General features: G+C 42.8%; 2 protein-coding genes across 24 annotated transcripts in view; both read left to right on the top strand.

Moving 5' to 3' along the window:
- LOC148326146 (band 4.1-like protein 3) overlaps positions 1-18,573 on the top strand; it is a 32,347-nt gene extending 13,774 nt beyond the window's left edge. For 3 of the 23 annotated variants that reach the window (XM_088310481.1, XM_088310471.1, XM_088310472.1), the window contains exons 3-26: positions 996-1,139; positions 1,368-1,472; positions 1,562-1,604; positions 1,768-1,843; positions 1,948-2,166; positions 3,015-3,102; positions 3,776-3,820; positions 4,130-4,282; positions 4,360-4,457; positions 4,757-4,932; positions 5,216-5,406; positions 5,717-6,304; positions 7,580-7,633; positions 8,586-8,621; positions 10,081-10,266; positions 10,595-10,651; positions 11,514-12,014; positions 13,391-13,432; positions 14,367-14,435; positions 14,602-14,691; positions 14,811-14,909; positions 14,999-15,079; positions 15,353-15,468; positions 17,820-18,573. In XM_088310481.1, coding sequence (XP_088166607.1) covers positions 1,086-1,139; positions 1,368-1,472; positions 1,562-1,604; positions 1,768-1,843; positions 1,948-2,166; positions 3,015-3,102; positions 3,776-3,820; positions 4,130-4,282; positions 4,360-4,457; positions 4,757-4,932; positions 5,216-5,406; positions 5,717-6,304; positions 7,580-7,633; positions 8,586-8,621; positions 10,081-10,266; positions 10,595-10,651; positions 11,514-12,014; positions 13,391-13,432; positions 14,367-14,435; positions 14,602-14,691; positions 14,811-14,909; positions 14,999-15,079; positions 15,353-15,463 — 3,162 coding nt within the window. In that variant the 5' untranslated portion in view covers positions 996-1,085 and the 3' untranslated portion in view covers positions 15,464-15,468; positions 17,820-18,573. The remainder of the gene's footprint in view (positions 1-995; positions 1,140-1,367; positions 1,473-1,561; positions 1,605-1,767; positions 1,844-1,947; positions 2,167-3,014; positions 3,103-3,775; positions 3,821-4,129; positions 4,283-4,359; positions 4,458-4,756; positions 4,933-5,215; positions 5,407-5,716; positions 6,305-7,579; positions 7,634-8,585; positions 8,622-10,080; positions 10,267-10,594; positions 10,652-11,513; positions 12,015-13,390; positions 13,433-14,366; positions 14,436-14,601; positions 14,692-14,810; positions 14,910-14,998; positions 15,080-15,352; positions 15,469-17,819) is intronic. The other 20 variants (XM_088310473.1, XM_088310494.1, XM_088310476.1 and 17 more) reach the window with 20 other exon arrangements.
- Positions 18,574-19,867: 1,294 nt separating this feature from the next.
- On the top strand, positions 19,868-23,858 carry LOC148326145 (zinc finger and BTB domain-containing protein 14-like). The gene is made up of 2 exons (XM_088312116.1): positions 19,868-20,007; positions 21,286-23,858. The coding sequence occupies exon 2, from the start codon at positions 21,305-21,307 to the stop codon at positions 22,478-22,480; it is 1,176 nt and encodes a 391-aa protein (XP_088168242.1). The 5' UTR covers positions 19,868-20,007; positions 21,286-21,304; the 3' UTR covers positions 22,481-23,858.
- The last annotated feature ends 949 nt before the right edge of the window (positions 23,859-24,807 follow it).

The following is a 24,807-nucleotide window of genomic DNA, read 5'->3' as shown; positions in this document are numbered from 1 at the left end:
GCTAATAATTCCCCAGGAAAGTGTTCCACGCAATATTTACCAAAATTCCCTATGGTAGATTTTTACAAAATCTCCGCCTCTTTGCATGCTTTCTTCTTCATCTGACTAACTAACATAAGACTGTGAACATTTTGTGCATTGTGGCTTTTTGCTCACCCCTCGCAGCTGGTTTGAAGCTTTGTATTTTATCATCAAACCAAAGCAATTCTTCTGCCAAAATGAAATGCACACTCCTGGTAACAGCGTTTGGTATGAGGGTGCAGCTGTCGTTTTTTTAAGGGTCATATTTTGGCTGAAGCTTGAGCAGAAATGCAAGAATGATGACGGCGTGACTTCCTTTTGGTCAGTTTCCCGATTTTAAGTGCTAGATGCAGAAAAAGTGGAAACCACCACGTGTTTGTGCTCAAACCCACTGACCCAAGCTGTGTGGCTTTTGTTGTCACGACAGAATTACAGCGGGGTTCTTTTCATGTCTTGAATATGAATCATCACTTGCTTGTAACGCTTTCATGAAAGTCGCCAGGTTTGATAATTTTTTTTTTTTAATTACTGCCTGTTTGGACCTTGGTAGGTTTTTGTAATAGATCCTGACGTTTTTACCGGGACCTGTAATTAAAATCGTCTGTGAATAGTGTTTGATTATCATGTGGAGACAGGAACTCATTTGGAGAAGCCGGCTTTATTTTTAGCTCGCAGACATGTGACAGAACTGGTGGTTTTGTTTAAGACGTCGACCTGAAGCATTAGAGAAGCAGAAGTTGGATGGGATGTCTGGTCAATGTGGTCTCCAAATGTTTTGCAGTGTAATCATTCAGCCTGCCAAATACACAATTCGGGGCTATCACATGGTGACCCTTGGTTTATACGATGTGATTAATTTTCATTATTTCAATCACACGACTTATAGAAGTTGACACATCGAATATTTTGGATGTTTTTTTTTTTTTTTTTTTAATTTTCGAGAAATTGAAGTATGTATGATCTTCACCCATCAGGAGACGCAAGAAGACGATCAAGAGTCCCGCCAGTCATCCACTAGTCGTCTGTCCAGGTCTCCTTTAAAAGGAGTGAAGAAGGTGAAGATCATGCAATGCAAAGTGACGCTACTGGACGGTTCTGACTACACCTTGAATGTGGAGGTGAGATCTGGATGGAGTCTCGAGGCACAAATATATCTCTTGTCTCCGATGAGAAACGTTCTAAAGAGCCACATACAGAATCGTAAAGAAGGGGAAAACGCTCAAACCTGGCCAGGTTATCGTTATATATGGATCTCGCTTAACTTGCGTAGAAGGTCCTGGTTGATGACATTGGAAGAAGAAATAGTCGGCTTGGATGTCTGTTACATGTTTGCTCTCCCCTCACAGAAGCGTGTGAAAGGCCATGTTCTGTTTGACAAAGTCTGCGATCACCTCAATCTCTTGGAGAAGGACTATTTCGGCATTACATATAGAGATGTGGAAAAACAGAAGGTATTTTGACAACATATCACAATGAATGTCAAGGCCGTGTGTTGTTTCAGTTACAACGAAGACGAGTTTTTTTTTTTTGTCTTTGACAGAATTGGCTGGACCCTACCAAGGACCTGAAAAAGCAGATCAGGAGTATGTGTGTTTTTAATAACGTCTTGTTTTTTTATTACAATGCTTTTTCATGACTTTATTCCCCGAACAATAAGACTACATATGTTCTTATACTGGGGCAAACAGACGAAGATTGTAAATGCCGCTTGATAAAAATGTATCAAAACGCCCTTGTCTTTTTCAGCTGGCCCATGGAACTTTGCTTTTAATGTGAAGTTTTACCCTCCAGACCCCTCCCAACTGACTGAGGATATCACAAGGTGCGTTGGCTTGGTTTTCTTTGATCTCCACTTGACAGCATGATGAGAATCACACTTCTGTGACAGCCCAAGCTATTCTAACCTCTTTCTCCCCGCTGTCGTAGGTACTACCTGTGCCTGCAGCTCCGAGATGACGTCGTTTCGGGTCGTCTCCCTTGTTCCTTTGCCACCCACACCGTTCTGGGCTCGTACACTGCGCAGTCAGAGCTGGGCGACTACGATCCGGAAGAGCTGGGCAGCGACTACATCAGTGAGCTACGTTTCGCACCCAACCAGACCAAAGAGCTGGAGGAGAAAGTCATGGAACTCCACAAGACCTACAAGTAAGTGTTGTGAACTCGGTGTCAGGTGGGCGGTCATCAAGTATTTCCTTAAATAGTTCCCACTTAAATAATTGCCACTCTTTAAAGAGTCTCTTCCTTTATCTTTTTTTTGGGGGGTTCAGAATAATTGACATGAGGTCATTTTCCGCGACACATCTGAAGACCTCTCACGGGACAGTAATGTGTCACGGCAGCCCGGTTGACAATCACTGCTCTATGAGATTGCTTTTGTATAAATAAAACCTCGCCCTAATTAATGGCTAACCTCAACGAAATACGTGGCACTCAGTTGAGTTAAAAAAAGAAAAGAAAAAAAAAACAGCCACCGCCACTATATGAGGAAATGTTGGAATTAATAAATTTCTGCAAGATCATCTCTTAAGACCTGGAACGTTTTGAGTTATGTTGTTGTTTTTGTTAGCATCTTTAGTGATTCTGCTCCGGAAGACAACACATCTTCCTGATAATTGGATTTGTGTCTTTAAACAAATGAAAAAAAAAATGCCATCTATTGTGCGTCCGAGCGTCATATTCTCTCTGCATCGCAACGATTTGTGAGTAATTTGATGCAGTTTTGGGGTGCAACAACACAGCACAGTAGCAGTCTGTGTGAGGCTCTCGCTAAAGGTCGTCAATGCTAAAAATGGATGCACTCACAGCTGCTTGGCAGCAATTCAGCTGAAAACATCCATGAACAGAACAAGAGGAAATTGATTCAATTTGGATTTTGTGAAATGCAACTGAATTAGGTCTGCTTCCTGTGGAAATTGATTGAATTCGCCAGTGTTATCTGTTTTTCACAATCCTTTCTTCAATGTTCCTCTTGTTTGGTGTTGTCATTCAATCAGGGGGATGACTCCGGCTGAAGCCGAAATGCATTTCCTGGAAAACGCAAAGAAACTGTCCATGTATGGTGTGGATCTTCACCATGCCAAGGTAACCGCAACGCTTTATGGTCGAATGCCTGCTTTTTTACTGCACAACTGGAGGGGTTGAAGTGAGGGGAGGAGCTTCTTTTTGACACGCCAAAGCCCTGTTTAATAAAAGCTGTGATTTAGGCACCTATAAACCGTTTTATTATTATTATTATTATTGGGCAAGGCTTTCCCTAACCAAGTGTGATTACAGTTTGCTCCTGTTTTTTCTAACGGGGGGGGGCGGGGGATTGTTGTCTTGAGTGGATGATTCATCTGAAGCTCCTTTAGACAAATCCATTTGACGCACACGACCAGCAGTCATGGCTGCCACTGCGATGCCTCACTTGCACCTTCACCACCACCACCGCCGCTGCCGCTGCACTGCTGTCTCATCATCTCACCACTTCTCCTTTGGCTTGCGATGAGCTGAGTTGGCATCTTTAAGACAACGTCATCAATCGCACATGAATCGACTATCACCAGTCACGTGCAAACGAGCCGGAGATTATCACAATCACGGATTTATATCATTTATATCAGTCGATAGTTGATAAAAAGTAGTCTTGATGAGACGGAATGAGCGTCGTTGCTCAATGTCCACCAGATTATTATCCTGTTGATAAATGATAAAATGCTGTAAAGCATATCAGACCGGCTTCCCTCTTTTGTCTCCTCTCTCACCGAATGCAAAGTTGGTAGGGCGTCTCTATCAAGGCTTGGCTCGTGCCGAGGGAGAGGTAAGCGGCTGCTTATTGTGTGTACGCGTGTGCCGTTTCCACATGTGCATGTGGTTGAACACAATTTTCAATATCCCTGTAAGACTTCCCGCTTTGGATCGGCTCTCCCCTAGCAAATGGCTTCCACCTGAGAGCATAATGTTCATCCGCCAGTCTTGCTTAGGCACCTCTCCGGTCCTATTTTGAGGTAGCAGAACCATTTGCTTGATTCCACTCGCCACCTGCCTGCTTCATCCTGATAACAGTGTTGTCCTATACATAGTGCTGTACTGTGTGCAGTTTATCATCCTGCGCTGTGTTTGTTCTCAGGACTCTGAGGGTGTGGAGATCATGTTAGGGGTGTGTGCCAGTGGTCTACTCATCTACAGGGACAGGCTGCGCATCAACCGCTTCGCATGGCCCAAAATCCTCAAGATCTCCTACAAGAGGAACAACTTCTACATTAAAATCCGTCCCGGCGAGGTAAATTGCTGCTAAATTCGATAACAAGAAGCGTTGCGCTTGTTTTAGTCAGTCTGATCATAATTTTGGGTCTCAAGTTTGAGCAGTTTGAAAGCACCATCGGCTTCAAGCTTCCCAACCACCGTGCTGCCAAACGGCTGTGGAAGGTCTGCGTAGAACACCACACATTCTTCAGGTAATATTTGCTAGCAATTGAATGTCCTCGTCACTTTAAGACAATTTTAAGCACTCGTATGGCAGCTATCCAGTCAGTAGTGTAAGAAACTAACAAAAAAATAAATAAAATGAAAGCGAGGGAGTCTGGATTTGTGATCTCTATATGACAGGTGTCCCTAATGATTTTTTCCATGTAGTGGAGATAATAATAATTAATAACCATATAACACAAGTGATTCCAGTCAATGAGTTGCTTAACAAATGTTTTCAACATTACTACTGCTTTGATTTCTAACATGCTTTTGTCACTTTTAACAGGCTTGTGTCCCCCGAGGCACCCCCTAAGAAGTTCCTCACCCTCGGCTCCAAGTTCCGCTACAGTGGCAGGACGCAGGCTCAAACTCGCAGGGCCAGCTCGCAGATCATTCGACCCGCTCCCTTCTTCGAGCGCTCCGCCAGCAAACGTTACAATATGTCACGCAGCTTGGACGGAGGTAAGGTCACCGCAGTCGACAGACAGCGAGTCATCAGACTTTGTCGACTTGCTTTGCCCACGCTCAAGACAAAAACAAAAAATGTTGCACTTATCACACATTTGGAATCGTTTTTTTATGGGTCTCCTCATCATAGACCTGGCTCCGAAATTGTATGTTCGTAAGGCAAACTGGTAACGCTCTTTTGGCATTTCACCACAGTACTGTTTCCATGCTGATGATAAAATGTCCACAAACGGACCCCAACTCCCGTCCAGGTCTCATCCGTCTTTCTGCATTCCAGCGCCCATCACAGAGAACCACGAGACTCTGATGAAGGACAGCGACAGCGGCGCCAACGCCAGGGGAGACATCATCACCACGGTGACCACCGAGAAGAAGGCGGAGGAAGAGAAGGCGGAGCGGGAAGATGCCCGTGCAGGGACGACGGAAGCCGCCGGCGGCACCCCAACGCCGCTCAGACAAGAGGCAAAGGTAAACCGCCGCCACGCAGCAGGCTCGGTGCCATGAGACAAAGAACCTTTGAGAAGGCTCTGGGAGTATTTATATTCCACGACTTTGAACTCCGTTTTAGTTTTTAGATTTCCTTGTGGCTGATGAAAATATCCCACGTGCTTCTAGTTTGGACTTTGCTTTTCATCTTCTGTGTGCTTTACTAATTTGCTTTTTCCTCCTGTCCTTCCTTTTAACCCCACACTTTTACTCATGTGTGCTCATGCGTATTGGCCTCCTTTCCCCATCGCCACTCATACACACGCACACTCGCATCCTATCCCTCCATTAGTGCTCCCCCAGTGCCTTCACCACCAGCGCCCTCGGCTCTGAGCTCTCACTCCCCTCATCCCCCGTGTCATCGACAAAAGTGCGACGGCGGCGCAGGGAAAACACGCGCAAACGGGCCTCCTCGGTGAGCCCGGCCAAGGACAGCGCCGGTCGGCGCCGCCAGCAGGCCCGCTCGGATCGCCAAGCGGCCCTGCTGGCGGAGCGGGCGCTGCTGCTGTCGGCCCGCAAGCAGCGGTTGGAGCAGAGCGGCAGGGCACGCGGTGGCACGCTCTTCTCCTTCTCCCTGCACCTGCCCGACCTGTCGGCCGTCCTGGACGAGGACGGCTACCTCAGCTTCCCCGACCTGTCGGAGATGCGCTTCCTGCCGGAGTGCGCTCAGAACTTTGTGCCCATCAAGTCGCCGTCGCTCATCCCCTGCTTCCTCTTCATCTTCTTCTTTCTGCTCTCCACCTCCTTCTCCGTGCCCTACGCCCTCACCCTCTCCTTCCCCCTGGCGCTGTGCCTCTGCTACCTGGAGCCCAAGGCAGCCTCGCTGACCGCCTGCATAGCCCAGGGCTACCATGACTATGACAGTTCAGAGGAAGAGGAGGTGTGTAAGACTTGAACTCCTTTAACGCCTGTCCCGTATGGCGCTCTGCTGTTTCGCCAGTCCAGAGCCGACCTGGAGACTTGTGTTGTCCCAGTGTCTGTCCTACTTTCAGAACCTCATACTCAATCATCAGTCATCATCATCCAGAGAAGTCATTTCATGTGTGAATGGCTTGACGTGAGCGTTAGACACTCAAGGCCAGCTTTTATTTATTTATTTTTACTTCGAAGGAGACATATTATGCTTTTTCATATTTAAAGTATTTATTTATAAATGTCTGACATTCTTTTGTCAAAATAGGATCAAGAATTATTGAATAGTATTGCTGAAAATAGTCTTACCAAGGCAGAGTGCCATTCGTCTCCACGGCGACCAGAGCGAAGCGCAGGCATTGCCACAAGGCAAGCGGCCACTATTTGCGGAGTAATGTCAGTTGAAAATGTGAAGGAAAAAAAAAAAGAAGAGTTAAAGGTCCTGCTCCATTTACGACGCAGATTGAGCCTGCAACGTGCGCTAAACTTTAATCTCGCTTGCCTTTTGTCTTTGAGTGCTTCAGACAGTGTAGTCAAAGCCATTGCTTGCATAATTTCATGCTTAATGGCTGGCCCGGCACTCCACAGACCCAACAATTTGTATACAATGAAAAAGTCACTTTTTCATGATATGTCCCCTTTTGAGTGTCTTATTTTTAGTTACTAATCCCTGCCTAAACACAGCTTTGTGCCTAACCCCGTCTCTGTGTCATTGTTCTTATCCACGACTCCTTTCACTGCAGACCGCATGCAAACGCTTCCATTACTCGACTCTCTGCATTGCTCCGCATTGAAATGGTAATCCCCCCCCGACTGTACGCAGTGCCAAAATATGAGCAAGCCCTTGGAGCTCACATGATCTGCGTGATGTAATGCAGAGAAGTGTCAAATGTGCATGGAGAGGAGAGCCTTGGAAGTCAGGTTATAAACTCTGATACCAAAAAAAAAAAAGAAAAAAGACTGACTGAAGGTTTCAGCTTCCTCTGAGTCTGTCATGCTTGCTTCTGTGTTGTTTTTATTTGCTGTTCTTTTCATTTTCTTTCTCTGTTGTTTGGTTAACCTTCTCTGGAGCGTTCGTCTGACTCCAAAAGCGACCTGTGCATTTCCATTTTTGTTTCCATCTGTCGTTACAAAGGTTGAAATCGTGTATTGCTTTAAAGCGTTTTACAACGCCGGGGTGTTGTTCTGTTTGTATTCCTTCTTTTTGCCGCTCGGAATGCTTTCCGTGGCTTTGACAAAGCAGACCGACAGCGAGCAAACTGACTTTGCCTTCGACGGAGATGTAACCGCCACGGAGGTTTGTATGTCGCGGGGAGACACCGCGCACTCTAAAGCATGGGAAAGTCATTTTAATTGACGTTCACGGAAATTTAGTGCACGTAAAATATTTGTTATACTGCGAATGATTCAATGAGTGCAATGGGCCACACTGAAAAGCGATAAAAACATAATGATAAAAATAATACAAAACATTTTTAGTCTTAATGTTGCGAGGGAAGAAGTTGTGGAATTATTTCCCAAAATGTTTGTAAATTGTCATTTTAGATAGTTGTACTATTGTGAGTGAAGAATGTATTAAAAAAAACAATTTTCATTATGATAACGTAAAAAAGTCTGTGTGAATAAAAGCCATGATTTTGAGGTGAAATAAAATGGGAATTTTGCTAGTAAATAGTTTAAATATTTTGGGGAAAATGTTCAATGCATTTAGAAAGTTGGATAATTGCAGAGTTATAATATTACTTAAGAAACACTTTTGTTAAGGGAATAAAATTGTCCGAGAAAAGTGTAGGAGTCTTCGTGATGTTACAGAAGAACAAAAAATACGGGAATAAGACAGTAATTAGATTGTCGTAATTTGCGAGGAAAAGAATGGGAGATGTTTTTGGAGGAAGCAGTCGCCATAATCATGAGGAAAAACTGTCACATTACGAGAATAAAGTCAGCATCTTTTTGGGAAAAGTCATCAGAATAAATTGGAATTTTGCGAGGGCAAAGTCACAATATTTTGACTTCAGCATTTCGTACCGTTTTCTTCTTCAGTGTGAGCCCTTTACTTCTCCTCTCCCCAAAGCATCTTTGCACTGTTCCCTTCTGCCTAAAGCGTCACAGGCACTGATTTGCTTCTCTGACTACCACCTTTCTTACCACCTATTTCCACATCACACATTTCTCTTCTTGTCACCACATTCCCCACCACCACTTCACCTCCCTTTTGCTCACGTCACAATTTCCTCACTTGCTGTCAGTCTGATGTGGACGACGACTCCGAGATGCCCACACAGGTAACGCCTCAACGGCTCTCGCCATCGCTCGCTTCACTGCCTGCTGCCAATGCCCTACACACTCCACTGCCTCAATTCATTTTTGTTCCCCCACACTTTGACTTCGTCCGCACCTTCAGCCCAGTTGACTTGTCTTGTTTGGTAAATGGAAGCCCGGCTTCCTGATTGCAGCTTTTCAATCCATGTTAGGTGTGCAGCCATGCATAAGCTTCCAGAGTCTGAAACCACTCCTGTTTGTTTCCTGTTTCTCGTTCAGTGTAGTGTCATAAGACGCGTAAAAGGGGAAAACGTTTTTGTCAAGCACAGTAATCTGATGCTGGAGGTTGGTAAGAAAATCGAAATAATCCTAACAGTACTGATTTAGCAATGTTGTGTGCAGTGCCTCGGGTTTCCCGTGTGGTTCCGAGCATCTCGAGTTGCTCTTGTGAGCGTGCTGAGATCAAACGACAGCAATTTAATCTGTCTTTATAACGCTAACAGGATTTGGGAGCGCTGTGCCTGTGTTGTGTGACAAACTGCATGTGTTTTATTATTGCATCGCGTCCACGTTTGAATGCATTAGGGCTGCTTTTTGTTGAATTGACACTCTTAGATTCACTCTACGGCGGCTTCAAGTTGAAAAATGTTGAGCGGTTGAAACGGCTGAAATCTGGATGATTGTAGAGGAAAAACGAATAGAAAATCACTCATAATATATAATTCTCATAATTTGATGAGATTATTTTTATTTTTTATTTTTTTTATGAATTATGACCTCATCCTTGTCGAATTATATCAATTGATTTAATTCAACATTTCAGCATCAAATTAAAAGTAATTTTGTCATATAAATTTTTCTCATGCACACAATACAAATTTGTGTTCAAATGTATAATTTTTATAATTCCTGAACAATTCCTTTTTCCCTAATTTTTTTTTTTTCATTTAAAAAAAAAAAAGATAAAAATAAAAGTACTGTACTCTCGCATGTACAAATGACTATAGTAAGAAACTTAAACTTCTAAAATTGCTTTATCCTGATGGTCGTAGCCTTTTTGATTGTGAAATGTAAATTAAAAAAAAAAAAAACCTGAATATTCCAACCTTATTCTTGAAAAATTACGACCTTATTCTTCCAACATTTTGACATTCCCCTTGTAAGCATGTTTGCATCCAAATCCGACACACGTTATTAAACAATTAATTGCTGGATTTAAAGACTGCAGCAGTGACTAATATTGCTATTTATGTTTGACTTGGGATGTTTCACTGTATCCCATGAGTAGCTTACAAAGCATCCAAACATTTACCTTCCATGTTGACTGCCCTTCTATTTCTTTTTTATTTAGTTTTTCCCATCCCTATCGTTGCCTTTTTTTTTTTTTTTTCTGTTTGCATTACCTGCGTTGGCATCCATGAAGCATGGCGTGCTTCCCGGCCCTCACCCCTCTTACTATGGTCACCTGACCACATATTGTAGGACACCGAGCCCCCCACTGAGATGGTCAAACACCAGACCAACATCAGCGAGCTGAAGCGCTCCTTCCTGGAGACGGACGCCGGCGTCCCAGGCCTCACCGAATGGGAGCGGAGGCTCTCCTCGTCCCCGGCGCGCTCGCCCCGAACGGACGAGCCGCCCATGATAGAACCGCTGGATCTGCAGGATGTAAGCACGGGTTGAATAATATGTGTGTGAGTCATTAAGTCTGAAGCAATATATTTTATGTCGGCGCACATTAAATGAGAATACAGGCACTAGAAAGGAAGAGTGCTGCACATTAAATCCGAGACTCTCTGCCAACAGCAGCTTGATCACATTATTTCTCCGTGGTTGTCAACTTTTCATTGATTTTTCTTCTCGTGGTCACGACGGCATTATTTCTGGACTACTTCCCGATCACTGACACCAGACTTGTCCGTCCAAAAATGTCACTTTGAGTTTCCCGGATCCGCATATGTTTATTTTGCGTCTCACTTATTTTTTTTTTCTGCAGGAAGAAGATGGGGAGCCCCCCAAAGACGAGACGAAGATGGAACCTAAAGCCACTGAGGTGACATTTTCCTCTTGTTTTTTTTCCCCATGGTTTTGTTTGCACGTGTGTGTCTTTTGCATTGTTTCTGCAAAGCCGGCTCTTTCTTCTCCTTGGCTCAAACTGTTACTTTCCTTCTCTTCACTGTGTACTAAAAATTATTTTAAGTGATTTTTTTTTTTGGGGGGGGGGCGCCTTTGGCGGCTGCACAGTAATCTTTAAAAAGTCTTAAATGCGTAAATATTGAATTTGATTACCTGAATCTTTTTCCCAGATGACATGTCAAATCTTAAATTTGCTATTTGCTATTTAAAGGTCTTAAAATGTTCTTTTGATGGTCTTAATTATGATTAAAATGCAACGTTTCCAAAAGGAATGCCTTAATCATCCGACAAAGAATTTAACATAAATCCGGAAATTTGATGTTTCAACCTCTTCAAATGCAATTTTTCCAATATAAAGATTTCATTGTCCCTAACAATTATTCCTAAAGTCTTAAATTTACCACTTCGGTTTGCTAAAAATGCACATTTTTCACAATGAAGGCCTTAATCATTATTAAAAATGTCACAAAAATCTACAAGTCTCCTGTTTCAAGGGTTTACTTTTTTTTTTAATGAAGGCTTGACTCATCCTGAAAAAATAACTCTTAAATCCCTAGGTATGCCATTTAAAGCTCAGAAATATCCAAATTTTTTAATTGTTCCACTGTTTCAAGGCAATGAGCCGTCATTTTGCAGACGAAATTGTCACCAAAAAATGTCTGCTTTAACTTTGATCCAGATAGGTCTTTAAAAGTTTTAAGTTTGGCTTTTCTTGAAGCTGCAGAAATGCCCTGTTTTTCTTGAGAATACCATTTCCAATAAGGCAAGTGTCTCCCCAGGCGGCGGAATATCTGCTGAATTGCACTGCAGATAGTAACCTAGCGGACGGCGCGCCCCCAGCAGTGCCCAAGGGGATTAGCCCGTCGGCCGCTATGGACGACGACGTTTTCGCGGCGGAGGAGAAAACCCCTGACTCCCAGGACGAGTTGTCCGAGAAGTCCGTAGCGAAGCTGAGCCCAGGTTCTGTCAGAGAAGAAGTGTCCCAGGCCATCACCGACAAAAGAGGCATGCTCATCATCTTGAAGGAGGCCGAGGTGGAAACGGAGGGGAAAGAAGAGGTGGAAAAGCTCCTCATGACTAAGATGGAGGCGCTTCTGGAGGACGCATCTCAGGTCAAAGGCTCGCCCAAGAAGGCCATGGCCTCGTGGGTGTCGGAGGTGGCGAGAGCAGAGGAGTCCGAAGTCGTCAGAGTGCTGACGGAGGAGATGACCAAGACCTTTGAGCGGTCTAATCCCGACGTGGCTCCGATTACACTCTCTGAGACCGCGCCCTTAGCAGTGGTAACTGTATGAAGCATTCCCTCATTACCTCCTCCCGTCCCCGGCAGCAGACAACACAGCCGCCTAAAAAAACAATAATCGAAGTTTCATCCAGCGCTGTGCATGGCTAACTCGCTACCTCGTCCCTTTAACAGCCACTGTTAACCTTCACGCCGCCGCTTTCCTTTGCTTGTTTTCGGGAAGCCCGCATTAAAGAACGCTTGGGCTTGCCTTTTTAGCAGCTGCTCACAAAGCTGATATGGAATTCGAGTGGGTGGTTAAATTTGTCACCGCGGTGCATTGCTTTCATCGTTTTAAGTACAGCTGCATTATAATAATAATAATTAGATTATCATAATTTCATTTTTTTTTTAAATAATTACATTTGCATTATCCTTGGAAATGTAAGTCTTCCTTCTTGTAAAATTATATCATGTCCTCAACTGCACCAATTTTTATTTGTTTGAAAAAAAACTGTCGAAATGTTATCTTCATCGCAAAAAATAAATAAGTGCAACTTTTACTCAAAACAGTTTTGGATTGTAGAAAAATGAAGTTGCTCTCGAAATAAGTGAGGCGAGTGGGCTGTGACCTGCTCCAGGTGTAAAGTGCCCTGAGACAATTTCTGTTGTCATTTGGCGCCTTAAAAATTTAATTGAACTTTCAAATACCGTATTTTGTATATATTTTTTTTTATATTTTAGTGTAATATTCTAGCCCTGTGCTTAAAATGTCAACGTAATTCTTATTTTTTTTAAATTACAGCATTGATATTTTTACGTCTTTATTCTTAAATCAGCATGATTATACAATTGACTACTCATAAATGAATGCTTTTTTTCCTCATGAAAATTATTCTTTAATAGTCACAAAATTATACCTTTCATGTTTACAACTTCTTCCACATAGTCGTTATCTTTTTCTTCAGCCCATCCATAATGTTATATTAAGGTAATTTTTATGTTAGTTTGACTGCAAAAAACGCCAGGATTTTGCATTAATTAGCTGCTGCTCCCACTGCTGATAAGGAAAACAAATGGCTGGGCCGTCGGGTGGGACAAGCTCCCTGTGCTGCAACGGTTTTTTTTTATTTATTTATTTATTTTTTTACCAGCATTCTGAACTACTCAATGGCGCCACCTGGCCCGCAGCCACCGCTGCGGCTTTTCTCCCGCCTCATCCCACTCCCCCCCCACTCCCACTTCTGAAAACATTGTATGGCTCTACCTGCGAAGAGACTCAAAGAAACTAAGTCTTAGATCCGGTATTCCATACAATCCATTCCAAACGGGCCTACTTTTCACTCTCTCTCTCTTTCCCGTTGCTCTGATATCCCATCTCAATGTCCTGTCTGTCTCTTCCTTCTTTCCTCGTATCCGTCGTCTTGTCCTTGCCAGTCGACTCTCGGATGGGTTTCTTCTTCTGTGACTTCCGAAAAGGTGACCACTCTTTGCTGGTCGCTCACAAGCTGACGTTGTTGACATGTTTGTTTTGCCAAAGATGATGTGTCATATCGCATGTCATCTCCCTCACAGGTGATGCGTGGAAATGAGCAGGACTTTGTTGGTTTTGCTGTTTGTTTTCTGGGAAAGTGTATTAGGGCACACTGAAGTAGAAAAATAATCTTATTATGAGAAGGAAGTCGCTATTTACTTTTATTGTGGTAAACAGCCCAATAAAAGAGGCAGAATATCATGATTATTCTTTATCACTTATTTTCTTGAAATAAAAATAAAACTTTTTTCGTGTCCAGTGCTGACCTGTTTTTACTCATAAACTTAATATTGTAATTGTATTACATTTGATTTATTAATGTTAACATTTTCTTATGACATTTTTTTCCTTGTAAAAACTTTTTAACTTGAACATCAGAAAGTAGGAGACTATTCGTTAAATTTAGTATTTTTTGCAGATTACCTTCATTTTAATGCATTAAGTTAAAAAATTGCCAACTCATAAAAGATTAGAATTACAAAAAACTATTGAAAACAATTAGGACTAAATTTGCTAATTTTTATTGCAAGTCATTACAATTTTACTTTTGATTCTTGTTCAAGTAGAGCTTTTCATTACTTTATTATATTCTCGTAAAAATCTGTTGTAATTTTTCCCTGAAAATTACTTTTTTTTTTCTTATGAAATGGCTACTTCCCCTCATCTTATTTCAATTATACAATTGTTAATATTTGTCTTATACTTTTTTTTCACATTTTATCACCTTCCCATACAATTCAACTTGACTTTAAATTAGGACTTCTTTCTTGAAATTACAACTTTTTTCACTTACAGTAATATTTTTTTTCAGTGTGTTCCTAATGCATCGTAGACATTACTTTTGTGATGCAATCGTGCAATCATCATTTTCATTCACAGGCATCTGCTGACTCGGAGCAGAAGCAACTTGTTGCCATGGAGATGGACACAGCGCCGCAACACTCTTCAGTGAGTATGCACACCAAAAACAGTATGACACGAATTAGCAATGATGCTAAATCAGAATAGATGAAAAAAATCCAGACTATGCTGGATATAGTTGTAGAAATTGACTGCTGTTGCTGCGTCGCCCCCTAGAGCTCAGATGGCGATAATGTGTTTCTTTACTCTCCAGCAGCGTATGGAAGAGGACGCGGCGGTCTGCACCAAAGAGACGCCTGTGGTTCATACAGAGACCAAGACCATCACATATGAGTCTGGAGTGGTACGTTCTAATAACAATCTTCCAGGATTAAATGCTGCTGGCTCGCTGCTTCAGTAGCTGTTTAACCTTCAAACTTTCCTGGGTTGACTCTCTAAATTTGTCACTTACTTTGTCTACAGGGCGACATGAACGGCGACACAGACCCCGGCGTGTTGCTGAGCGCCCAGACCATCACCTCGGAAACCACCAGCACCACCACCACTACACACATCACTAAGGTCAGACTTCATTGTTGACACTTGGCATCCGGCAAACTGTTCTGTGATATGTGCTCTCTAAAATGTTTTTTTTTTTTCTAATATGTCAGACTGTGAAAGGGGGCATTTCAGAGACGAGAATCGAGAAAAGGATCGTCATCACGGGAGACTCCGACATCGACCATGATGAGGTATTTTCCTTTAAATGATCATTTTTGTTGGTTTTAAGTAACAACTTTAGAATGAAAACATCTTCAATCACCCTCAGGAGCTCAACTGAGCCACTCTCAATCAAGGAGGCTAAGCATGCGGCCTCAAAACTAATAAAATTGTTCACTTTTGATTTTAAAATCTGGATAACAGTGACTTCCTATCCCTGCCCTACCCTCCACCCCACCCTCCGTTCTCTGTCCCCCCCCCTCTCCTGGTGACCCCTTCTGGCACTGCAATCTGTGCGCATGTAGGCTCTGGCTCAGGCCATAAAGGAGGCTAAAGAGCAGCATCCTGACATGTCAGTGACCAAAGTAGTGGTACATAAAGAGACAGAGATCACGCCAGAGGAGGGGGAGGACTGACCCAGGTAAGCCGTCCAGTCCAGTCCAGTCCAGTCCTGCTCCCTGCTTCTGGCATGCCCGCTTTTTTCCTCATCATCTAACAGTTGCCCTCTTGTTTGTTTTTGGGGTTTGTTTGATGCTTCCAAGCTAATGCATTTTGTTGTCGTTGGGGTTAAAAAAAAAAATATTAAAAAAAAAAAAGTCAGCCGGGGCGCACGCACACAAGGGATATTTTGGTCTCAACTTGTAACAACAAGCCCTACAATCCCTTTCCACTAATGCTGCTGTCTTTCTCATGCAATCTCATGTGGTGGAAACGCTCCCCCTGCTGGACATGAATGAAACGCCGCACACTGTGGCGTGGACTACTTTATTCACGATTTGGACAATGAGTCCAAAGTACTTTTTCTGGGACATAGAAACATGTTAGAAATTCGCAAAAGGCTTGGTTTCTTGACATAGATTGTGTGGCTTTCACCAAAGAGGCACCAGCAGTCTCTTGAGAGATAAAATACCTGCTCGACCGGCTCCTGCAAACATGCCGACATCCAGCGGAATCTGATCTGAAGCGTAAACGGGCGTGCCTCAGTTGGCGGAAAGCTGTCTCAGAAATTCAGGTGCACATTGAGTCAAAGACGGCGTAGCTTTTAACCGCTTGCTTTTAGGGAAATTGTGTCGCCTCTCTGCTGTTTTACAATACATAAGGATTTGGGATCGTCAATATTGAACGGGTTTAACATTTATTTTTGTTGACCGTTTTTTCCAGCAGCTTATGTATGGAAAAAAAATCGCTCTTATCTCACACACATTATCTTCACATATCCGACTGGCTTTTTTGATTGTAAAGGGAGGAAATTCAAATTAAGCTCAGTGTATGTGTACCCTTTTTGTGTTTTCGCTCCGATCACGCTTCAAATGGTTCAGGAAGCTGATTGGATGACTGCTGTAGCTTGTTTTGTAAATGATTTTTTTTTTTTTAAATGAATAACCCAAAAAGTTGGCTCAGTCCCCTTTTTGACCCAATTCTGGTTATTTTTACCCACCTGTTTTTAGCGTGCAACTTGTCCTTAACCGCCACCAAAGCAACTCTCCCAAACGTGTTGCCGCGTTGGGATGAGCCAGTGTGCGTGCGTGTGCTTGTGTGACTCAACACATGGGAATGTTTGCCTTTTGTCTCTGGTGCCTTATGCTCGGTGCATTAGTGTATGCTTACTTCCAAGTAGGACGACTAACATATGAAAGTTGCCTTTGCAGAGCATAGATGCACACAGAAGTGCTGGGGCAGCCTCACAATGACCAAAGCTTTTGTCGACTTGAAATTCAAAACCCTCGCATCGAGAGATTTTTGTCTTCTAGTATTCAACAAATACAAGCGAACTTGTCTTGGCTTGTACTCTGTTAAATGTAAAATTGGTTTGATGCCGGCAGCGCCCCAGACACCTGTGCTATCTGTGCTAAATAGATCTGTGTTTTTTTTCCTTTTCTTTTTTTAATTCCATACTTCAATGACCTATGAAGCTAACACGTCTGTAACCTCAAACGGTGGAACGTCTGACGGTCGATCAAGGACACTGAAACAAATTCACCCGGGGGGGGGGGGGGGGGGGGGGAATATCGGAACGGATGTTAAGTGTTGAGCACATGACGATGTGAAAACAAAATTGAATGTGTCTCCAGCCTCGTTTTAACTTCTTAACACATCTTTCACAAGTGTTACATACAAGTTCAAACAACTGTAAAAACAAACACACTTAACTGATTCTACTATGAATATAAAGTTAGGAATGGGTCGACCTTAGTGACGTTTAACTTTGGAGGTTCTGCTGTATTGTATCCATCTTGTTGTACTCGGCCAACCTTGTTCTGACCTGGTGCGAATGGAACTCCCAAAATGCATCTGAAGTACTAATTTAACGCCGTGGTGTTCTTTGCAACAAGATGTCTGTATCCGCTTTCACGCGGAGGCCCTGCAAAATTGCCGCATCAAGTGCTGTAAGGGAGTTGTGACATCTGATACTACCTCTGAAGATGAAAATTTGCTCGGTCCACTTCGCCCCAAACTCCATTTCCAGCTCCTTAGGTGGAAATTTGCTTGGTTGATTTCATCCCCACCATTTTATGATCACCTCTGCTTCATCTCCACATCGGAGAGTGGACATTTCCAGAATTGGTCCTGCCATTCTTCATTCTAGCCGCTTTCACGCCGTCTTTTCCCCCCGCATTGCTTATTGGGGTGTTGCAGTGGACCCACAAATTTGCCGTCTTCAGAGGTAGTATCAAAGTCGGACAGAGTGGAATTGCCAGAATGGGGGAGGCCTGAGTTGAAGTGTGCTAATCACATTCACGTACTGACCTGCAGTTTCTTCCGCTCTTCCAGGAGTAACCGCGGCGTCCCAGAATTCCACATTCGACTGCGGGACCTGAAAATCTTCCTCTCCCTTCCTCATCTTTCAGCTTGCCCGCTAGTCGTAACCATCCAACCTGCAGAAGTAAAAAAAAATTAATAAATAATGGAACGCATGCGGTGAAGGACTAGATAATCCCGGAAAAAACTGTACGATTTAAAAGAAGTAATAATAATAATTAAAGCAAGTTGCTTTCACTGCCTTATGACTTTAAAGTGTTTTTATGAGAGTACTTGTTGTAGCCAGCTTTTTCTTTTTTTTATTTTTTTTTTATTTATGAACTAAAAGCCATCACTCCAGACAGAGGCTGCATATACGTTTAGCGTGTGCACTATTTAACCTTCCTGTAGATGGATTTCCCTTCAGGTATGCCACTAAATACAGACACCAGGCCATGTTCCTCGATCTCTTATTGTTGACTTTTTTTTGTCATTTTTACTTGAATAGCATTTTTTTTTTTTTTTAACAATCATCAGTGTTTTCGTTTTGTGTTCGCATCGAAGCTCTGACGAGGCTTTTCATCGGCAAGACGCCAAGGAAATCATTTGAATGTGCCTGTGCAGGCTTTGAATGTGTCCGCTGTACGCCGGCCCCTCATAGCGCCACCCGTCCCCTTCGCTAAGTACGTTTTACTTCCAATGGGTGGGAAAGGTGAACGATGCGAGTCTGTTTTGAATTGCAGTTTCCTTCTCCGGTTAATAAAATGTTGACACAACACAACAAAAATGACTGTGATGTGGATCATTTCTGGGAGGTGGGCAAACTGTGGCACGTGGCACCTTAGAGAGCCTTTCATTTTGATCCGCCACTCAATTCCTGAAAATGTACAACTTCAAAAGCTTTTATCAAGAAAGTGTTCTTTAATACAGTACTCCACTTTTTTTCTTAACATCCATTTATTTCTGTGATTTGAAATCAACTCATTTGAATGAACTCAATTACTAACCATTTCATTGCAAATATTTCATGTTCATGTGTTGATTACAATTATGAAGTCAAGCGGTTGAAACTGAAAAACTACGACTTGCAACATTTCAAGTACATTTTTTGGGGTTTTGTTTGAAAATGATTTATGATTTAATCTATTATAAATATATTTAAAAATTCAAGGACCTATTCTTGAAAATAATCGCATCTACATTTTTTGGTTGGAAGAAGGCATTTTGTGGTGAACTGCAGGGCTCTGGAATACACTTGAGGTAAGGTAAGGTAAAGTACAGTTTTTGCCGAATGAGTCCTAATCTCAAAGCAGGTATCCTTGACCTAATAGAGAGGCAACGCTAAATTCTGTTGCTCTCTTTTTTTTTATCTTTTTATGGCGTATGCCATTTTCAAGGAGTCAGGACTTTTATGATGAACGAATGACAAGCATTTTGAAATTCTGCAAAGGGCTGTTAGTGTGCCTTGTCATAGTCACAGCTTGCGGGTTTCATTTTGAAATAGGTTCAACAAATTTTATTCCAAGACATGACAAACATTGCTACAAAGAAAATACAGCTACGAGGAATTAAGTTATCTAGAATTAATGAATGTCATTAATTAGCAACTTTGCATGTAAACACTTCAACTGCTTGGTTTTACTAGGCATAAAATAATAAAAATATGTTTTGAGATCCCCCCAAAGATCCACATAAGACCAAAAGTTGTATGCGGGAAACCGACCAAATTTGGATTTGTTTTAAAACTTGTGCTGTCAAGTTATTATTTTTGTAACTAATTAATCGCAAAAAAATACATAATTAATTGTGATTAATCACATTATTCAACTACTGTTTTTGTGAAGCTTGTATTTACTTGAATAATATCGAATTCATGTAAAATCACCAAATATTAAGTGAATTTTAAATCACGGACTGTAATGAGATCTTTCTTTGATCCTTGAATACGATCTAAACAGAGTAATCTTTACAGATTTTCCTTCGAAACAATTCTCAAAACTTAGCCTCGACATTTCGTTCTTGTTACTTGTTGGGAGACGACGTTTGGCTGCTGTAGCGTCTCCGGTGCGCTGGGTGGCGCTGGAGTACTGCGGCATTTCCTGCGCGGCGCGGGAGCCTCACAAGAAAGAGGAGGAAGAGGAAAAACGACAGCAGCAGCCAGTGTGGATTCGTCGTCGACTCGCCTTGCGTGACAACACGGGCAATCGCATTCGGGCTTCGGGTAGGAACCTTTTTCGTTTGTTGCTCGACTGGTTGTGGAATAGAAAGGTTGTTTATGTGTCGAGTATGATCGCTTGTGTGTTTCCGCGCTCGTTTCTCGCTCCCCCCGCCAACCCCCTCCTCCTTCCTCTGTGAACAACATGCCAGCGGAGCTTGTGCTTGGTCAAAATGGCTGGGCGCAGTGAAATGTGAAATATTCCCTCTCTCTCGGGTTTGTCACGCGAGCCTTGAACACACCGTCGAAGCCTTAAACGCACCACGGGATTGACATTAAAGTGCGTTTTGTTCTTGTCTCGCGTTCGTCGCCGTTGACTTTATTTTGTTTCTTTTTTGTTTCTTTGCATAAGATATTTAGCTAGTTTATTTTTGTTTGGGTGTGAATGTGAGCTAGGCCGCTGCTTACCATTTTACAAGGACTGCAGCTGAAGTAAATGCGAGACTTATTAAAGTACTTGGGTTCGACTATTCAGAGCAATGGGGAGCGTGGACGGGAGGCGAAAAAAGATAGTCGAGTCGAGGCGCGGTGGGGGAAAGTGTCAGGGTTGATCAGTGACAGAAAAGCTCAATCTCAAGTGAAAGCAAATGTTTCTAGTGTGGATTGGAGATAGTCACTGTGATCAGGAGACTAGGCAGATTTGAACATACCAAGCTGCCAAGGTTTGGATACAAAGCTGGAGGTATTGAGGTTATTGGCACATGTGCAGAGGGGGCCAGTGGATATGATGCTGGAGATAGAGATTGAGCCAGGTAGGAAATAAAGAGATTTATGGGCGTGTTGAGGGGTTATTAAAACACTGCAAACCAATTTGAATTGCGGAGAGTGAAAAAAAAATCAGACTTCAAGTTAGTTCTGCTGCTCTTAGGTTAAATGAAATACAGCATTTATGAAACATAAAGCAAAACATTATGCACGTTTACGTTGAGCCCTTATTGACCAAACTGTCCGTGTTGTCGTGCATGCATAAACGGAGGTGCCTATAAGAGGCGGGGCCTGTGTCTCAGAGTCTTGGTGAGAGCTGTGCTTGTAACATCTTCTACATGAGTTTACTTTGCTCATTGTGTTTTACTGCTATCCCAGTGTTTAATAAATGACTCAAAGCTGCATTGGGGAGATTTACAGTATTAAAAAAGAAAACAAACAAGAACAAATCAATAAATAGTAGTGAAATAGTAAACTAAATAATGATGAGCTGGGGTATAGCGGGGCAACAATGTGGGATTCAGCTGAAAGTTTTTTGTTCCACTTGAGTTCACTCAGCCCCGCCCTACTCCTTTCCAGGTTGCTCCCATTCGACACCATGTCTGAATTGTTGCGCTACATCGACTACGACCACAAGGCGACCTTCCTGAAGATGCTCAACCAGCAGCGCATGGAAGGTGAGCACTGCGACGTGGTGGTGGTGGTGGAGAATATCGAGTTCCGGGCTCACCGCTGCGTCTTGGCGGCCTGCAGCAACTACTTCAAGAAGCTGTTCAAGAAGCAGACAGACGAGGACAACTCCATCGTAGAGCTGGACTTCATCCGCTCGGACATCTTCGAGGAGGTGCTCAACTACATGTACACGGCGCGGCTGGCCGTACGCAAGAAGGACATAAACATGATGATGTCGTCTGGCCAGATCCTGGGCATCAACTTTCTGGACAACCTATGCTCGCAGAAGCGCGAGTTGACCAACATGAAGACGCGTGAGAACCAGGCGCCACCCGGCGACCACGGCATGCGTGCGCAGGACGCCATCCTCAAGGAGCTGGCCATGGAAGAGGTGCGCAAGAACAGCTTTTATGATACGGCCATGGACAGCATGGGTGGCGCGGGGGGCTCGCACGTGGCCCAGCCGCACGGCTACAACACGGGCTTGACCAAGGACCCGCATGCACACGGCTGGGGCTCGTCATCATCCGGTGACATGAAATTGGAGTACCTCCTCTACGGCCACCGCGACCACGGCTCGTTGCCCGGCGCCGGTGCCAAGCCGCTGGAGCACAGCGCCAAGAAGGAACGGCTGCTCACCGCCAACCGGCCGTATGGCTGCGAGCACTGCCCCAAGGCCTTCACCACGGCCGCCCACCTCAAGGAGCACCTGAAGATCCACTCTGGCTTCAAGCCGCACCGTTGCGTGGTGTGCGGCAAGGCCTTCATCCGTGGGCCCGACCTGAAGCGGCACGAGCGTGTCCACAGCAACGAGCGTCCCTTTGCCTGCCAGTTGTGCGAGAAGGCCTTCAAGCACAAGTCACACCTGAAGGACCACGAGCGGCAGCACCGCGGCGAGCGACCGTTTAACTGCGGCTCGTGCGACAAGGCGTTCATCAAGGCGTCGGACCTCAAGCGCCACTGGAACACCATGCACAGCGGCAACCCGCGACGCCAGATGGCGCTGTCGCCCGCCGCCTCGCAGCACACTGCCGATGACCAGCGGGACTGGAAGCTGGAGGCGGCCGCCGCTGCTGCGCACTCGCACAACTCTGACTGCTGAGGCGGCCCCCCCCCAAAAAAAAAATAGCCTATGAATGGCATTCTCGATAGACTACTTCTTCAACAATATTTTTTTGGTTTCCACGTGTAAAAATCAATGTTTAGTTTTTCTCACAAAGCATCATTAGAATTATGGTCTCATAATTGCTTTTTGTTTGTTTTATGGAGCCCAACGATGGCCAAGAAGAGACATATTACGCCCCCCCCCCCCCCCCCCCCCTCAGAATTTAACCCTCCTTGTGTTCATTTCTTACCAAAAATGCACACAGGTTCAAATGCGTTTAATCAACAAAAAATATAATGCCATGCAAATTTCATTGCTTTTCTTTTGTTGTTTTTATAATTTAAAGACAAAGTAACATAATAGGTTGCATGCATATTTTTCCCCCAATTGGTTTATTCAGTTGATATAGTCTGCACACCCCTGTTCAAATGCCAGCGTTTTGTAATATTAAAAAAAATGAGACTGAAGTACATGAATGTAACGTATAAAAACATTATTAGCGGAAAGTTTTGGAATGTTTTCTCATTTTTTAATGTCACAAAAACCTGACATTTGAACAGGCATTTGTAAAGTAAACTTACCCGCAATTAAGTTTAAATCCTGTTTATAAAAAAAATCTGGATTTTCGCCTGAATTATCCAAAAATATAATAAGACAAATGTTATTTTGTTTTTAAAGAAAAGTAAAAAGCAGAATAAATCCTGGTTTTCTAGATTTCATACTGGACAAAGTGGCCCACTCTTCTGATATAGTACCATAAGGCTAATAATATTTTTTTTCCCCTATGAACTTTTTGGTAGGAGGTGTAAAGTAAAAAAACAAAAACAAAAAATACAGCATCAATTTTAGGCCTTTTTTTTTTTTTTTTAAATATTTTTTTGGGGCAGATTCTCTACAGGTCAGTTTGACCAACCACAAAACCGTTAAAATAGTTTCTGGGCGTGATTAAGGTCTCCTGACATTCTTGGGTCAAAATAGACATAAGTTTGAAAGTGAAATGTTTTCATGATATGTCCCCTTTAACTTGAGTTGCATATATTCATGTGGGTGTTTTTAAATGGATGTGTTTAGTTAGTACTGATTGGTCGCACTGTACGATAAAGCGAGGCGACCGTTCCCTGCGTTTGTCACTCGGCGGTAATACCAAAGTGTCGGGTCGCCGTTGACAAATTTACTGTCATACAGTAACACACACGCGTCAACGGTCAGTGATGGACGTCTGTATATACTGTAGCTTACTCACCATAATTAGTTTGTGGCACAATTTAGAGTTCACAATGAGGAAATATGCACATACGTATATAAGAATATAAATATAAATAACATTGTCCCACTCAGACGCTTTGACAATAAAACACCATTTTGTATGCATTTACTTGCTTGTTTTTGTTGCTGTTCAGAGCGCACTGTTGAATGGAAGCGTTTAAGGCCACACACGAAAGGAATGCCGGTGACAATTATCCAAACTAAAGTTGTCATTTAATGATAAAAACCAGTTTGTACTTTTACCAGAATGAAGTCGTCATGGTACCGTGATTTGTGTAACGTTACAAAAAAAATTTTTTAAAAAAGCAACTTTATTTAAATTTTTGCTGAAAAAAATACCACTTTGCTCATGTATATTAATTTGCGGAAATCCCCCAAATTACAACAAACCACAGAAAGAATACGACTTGATTCTCGTAAGACTTTACCTTCAAAACTTACCGGAATATTGTCTTAATTTTGTTTAGGGAGTTTTTTTCTTGTAACATTGCCATTTTACAAACGCTTTATTCTCAAATGACTCAGAAAAAAAAATATTTTCCTCTCTAACATTCAACTGTTTCTCAAAATGCCAATTCCTGTAATTTAACACTTAATTCTTGTTGCATTTTGACTCGTCATTTTCAGAGTGGTCCTTATACGCCATCATATTTAATAGTGCACTCATTCTATTTTTATTTGGTTCATTTTCCTGTAAAATAAAAAGATAATCAGGGAGTGAAAATAAATCACACTTCACCAAAGCTTTTACTATAGTCTAATATGATTTTATATAACTGACAGGTGAAACGCAACCCACATGATGCAAGTATATTTTTGTATATTTAATGACCTACTGCAAGACTCATCTAAATATTACTTGTCATTGTTTTTATTTGGAAGTAAAAAAAAAAGCAACCAACTGTCACTGTCCCCTGAATATGATATATTTGTCATTTGAAAATAAAAACTGTAGCTTGTTTTTGTTTTTTGTTTTCAGAATTGCGACTTTTATTTTGATCCAACTTCCGGTCCTGCTGCCGTTTGGTGGAAGGAGCTTGACGTATCACGAGGACGAG

This window comes from Idiotropiscis lumnitzeri, chromosome 12 (assembly GCF_059441095.1).
Source record: "Idiotropiscis lumnitzeri isolate Australia: NSW breed Sydney's pygmy pipehorse chromosome 12, RoL_Ilum_1.0, whole genome shotgun sequence".
Lineage (NCBI taxonomy): Eukaryota > Metazoa > Chordata > Actinopteri > Syngnathiformes > Syngnathidae > Idiotropiscis > Idiotropiscis lumnitzeri.
Note: the sequence above shows the minus strand (reverse complement) of the source record. Positions and strands in the feature narration are given on the sequence as shown.